This window comes from Engraulis encrasicolus, chromosome 3 (genome assembly GCF_034702125.1).
Source record: "Engraulis encrasicolus isolate BLACKSEA-1 chromosome 3, IST_EnEncr_1.0, whole genome shotgun sequence".
NCBI classification, from domain to species: domain Eukaryota; kingdom Metazoa; phylum Chordata; class Actinopteri; order Clupeiformes; family Engraulidae; genus Engraulis; species Engraulis encrasicolus.
In genome coordinates, this window is record NC_085859.1 from 2,083,297 (window position 1) to 2,085,796 (window position 2,500).

At 43.0% G+C, this 2,500-nt stretch overlaps 1 protein-coding gene across 1 annotated transcript in view; it reads right to left on the reverse strand.

The window, feature by feature from the left end:
• The window catches only part of tmem127 (transmembrane protein 127), a 5,346-nt gene extending 4,351 nt beyond the window's left edge, over window positions 1-995 (reverse strand). Inside the window, exon 1 of the mRNA XM_063194258.1 lies at window positions 124-995. Within this exon, the coding sequence (XP_063050328.1) occupies window positions 124-361 (238 nt within the window). The 5' untranslated portion in view covers window positions 362-995. The remainder of the gene's footprint in view (window positions 1-123) is intronic.
• Between the last annotated feature and the right edge of the window lie 1,505 nt (window positions 996-2,500).

Genomic DNA, 2,500 nt, shown 5'->3' on the forward strand with positions numbered 1-2,500 from the left:
AATGTCAAGCCCAGCGTCAAGTGTATACTCTATTATGTATATACTCATATAGGCCTATATAATCATGTACTCATGTATACATATAGAACTACTCTACATCAAGTGTAACAGAACCAGACTAACCTTCCAGGAGTTTGGGGTCTATGTATCCCAGCACGTCCGCGACTCCCAGCTCCTGTCGCGGGCATGTTCCCCCGTGTACCCGGAGCCAAGCGGGCTCTGCCAGGGCTGTACACAGCGCTGTGATGGACAGGGCTCCAGGCAGGGCAGAGGCCAGGCTCCTCTCCGGCTGCTTCGGTAGAGCTGTGCCCGCTCTGCGACGCCTATTCCCGGGGAGAGTGGGTCCAGGGGGTGCGTACATGATGGGTCACTCGAGAGAGGATCTATCCACAGTACTTGATATGCCGAGTTCCGTGCTTACAGACACAGACTGTCCCTTTCGCTATCCGTGTAAACGTCAGTGTCACTTTAGATCACTGAGTAAAGCGAACATTAAACACAAGATGCTAACAACAAAAGGGTTGGCTAGCTGAAAACGGACTACCTGTACGGAAAGATGTCTTGATCACTGTGCCCTTTATTTCCCTACACTGGTCATCCGTTAAATTCCATAAAACTTTATGTTATTTACACGTAGAAAATGGTCGATGATAACTTAATGAAATTATATATTGAAAAGTAAAAGTTAAAAAAATAAAGCCTAACGTTAGCTACCTAATGCTAACTTCCTTTTCAAAACGTCACAGGCCAGGCGAAGAGCAGAGCTGTGTCAAAAAGAAAAAAAGCACTCGTCGTTGGGCTTTCGGTTTGAAAAGATAGATCAATCCGGACAGGACATGTTCAATATCTTCCAAACTAGCTGGCGTCGAGACCGATGAAGTCCTCTAAGGGCCCCCTAAAATAAAATCCTGGCCATTTTGGCCTTTTCGCTAAAAACAAAACAAAGCCCACGGTCCTCCACAGCTTTAGAAAATCATTCTGCTGTTTCCACTTCCTTTCCTCCGCCTCTTTCTCGTTACATAATAACCAGAAGGTGGGGACGTCCCAGCACTTCCTTGTTCTCTACTGCCACCAGGTGTTTCGGATGAGTATCGCATGTCGTTAGTAGGCCTTGGTCTGCATACATTGTCTGATGGTCGTAGAATCATAACTGCTCTGTGGAAGAAACAGGAACAAGCATTTTGTATATATTAGTAGGCTAAAATGTCCCATGGATAGCCAAACCACCACAGGGAAGAGAGACTCAGGTGTGTAGTAGCCAGCAGATTCTCTCTCTCTCTCTCTCTCTCTCTCTCTCTCTCTCTCTCTCTCTCTCTCTCTCTCTCTCTCTCTCTCTCTCTCTCTCTCTCTCTCTCTCTCTCCCCCCATCTCTCTCTCTCTCTCTGTGCGATCATGCTTGAGTGCGGGCATTTTGCGTGTGCATGCGTGTGTGAGTGTGTGTGTGTGTGTGGTCATCAAAGACTGCTCTTTCTGGCCACACAGTGGGTTGCGATGGGTGTCCAGATGGTAGCACGAACACACACACGCACACACACACACACACACACACACACACACACACACACACACACACACACACACACACGCACACACACACAATAATCAATAATTAAGACTCCATGCACTCTGGATTTCAATGACATGTTAAATCAATAAACACGGGGCTATAGGGCTATACAGAGCCTTTTGTCCAAAACACGACCACGAAGTCTTAGTATGATATTGTAGTAATAGCAATAGTGTAAAGTTAGTCATAGAGTAGTAATAGGCCTAGTGTAGTAATAAGTAACAATAGTGGCAATAGATAGTAATGGTGTTAGTAATAACAATAGTAGCAATAGTGCAGTAGTAGAGTAGTAATAACAATAGTAGTAGGCCTTATAGTGCAAGTCAAGTCAAGTCAAGTAGGTTTTATTGTCAATTTCTTTACATGCACTGGTCATACAAAGAATTTGAAATTACATGTCTTGCAGTTACAGTAGTAGCGTTAATAACAGTAGTAGTAATAGTGCAGTAATAACAATAGTAGCAATAGATAGTAATGGTGTTATAATAACAGTAGTAGCAATAGATAGTAATGGTGTTATAATAACAGTGGTAGCAATAGATAGTAATGGTGTTATAATAACAGTAGTAGCAATAGATAGTAATGGTGTTATAATAACAGTAGTAGCAATAGTGCAGTAGTAGTGTTGTGTTAGTAATAACAGTAGTAGTAATAGTGCAGTAATGGTGTTAGTAATAACAGTAGTAGTAATAGATAGTAATGGTGTTATAATAACAGTAGTGGCAATAGATAGTGCAGTAGTAGTGTAGTAATAACAGTAGCAGTAATAGTAGTGCAGTAGTAGTGTAGTAATAACAGTAGCAGTAAGAGATAGTAGCCCAGGTAGCAAGAACAGTCGGCCCGATCTTGGCTGAATGTCGGCTGAGAGTCAGCTCGGCTGGAACACTGGTTACCGTGACTCAGCCAACACTTCATAGAACACTGAAAATAACT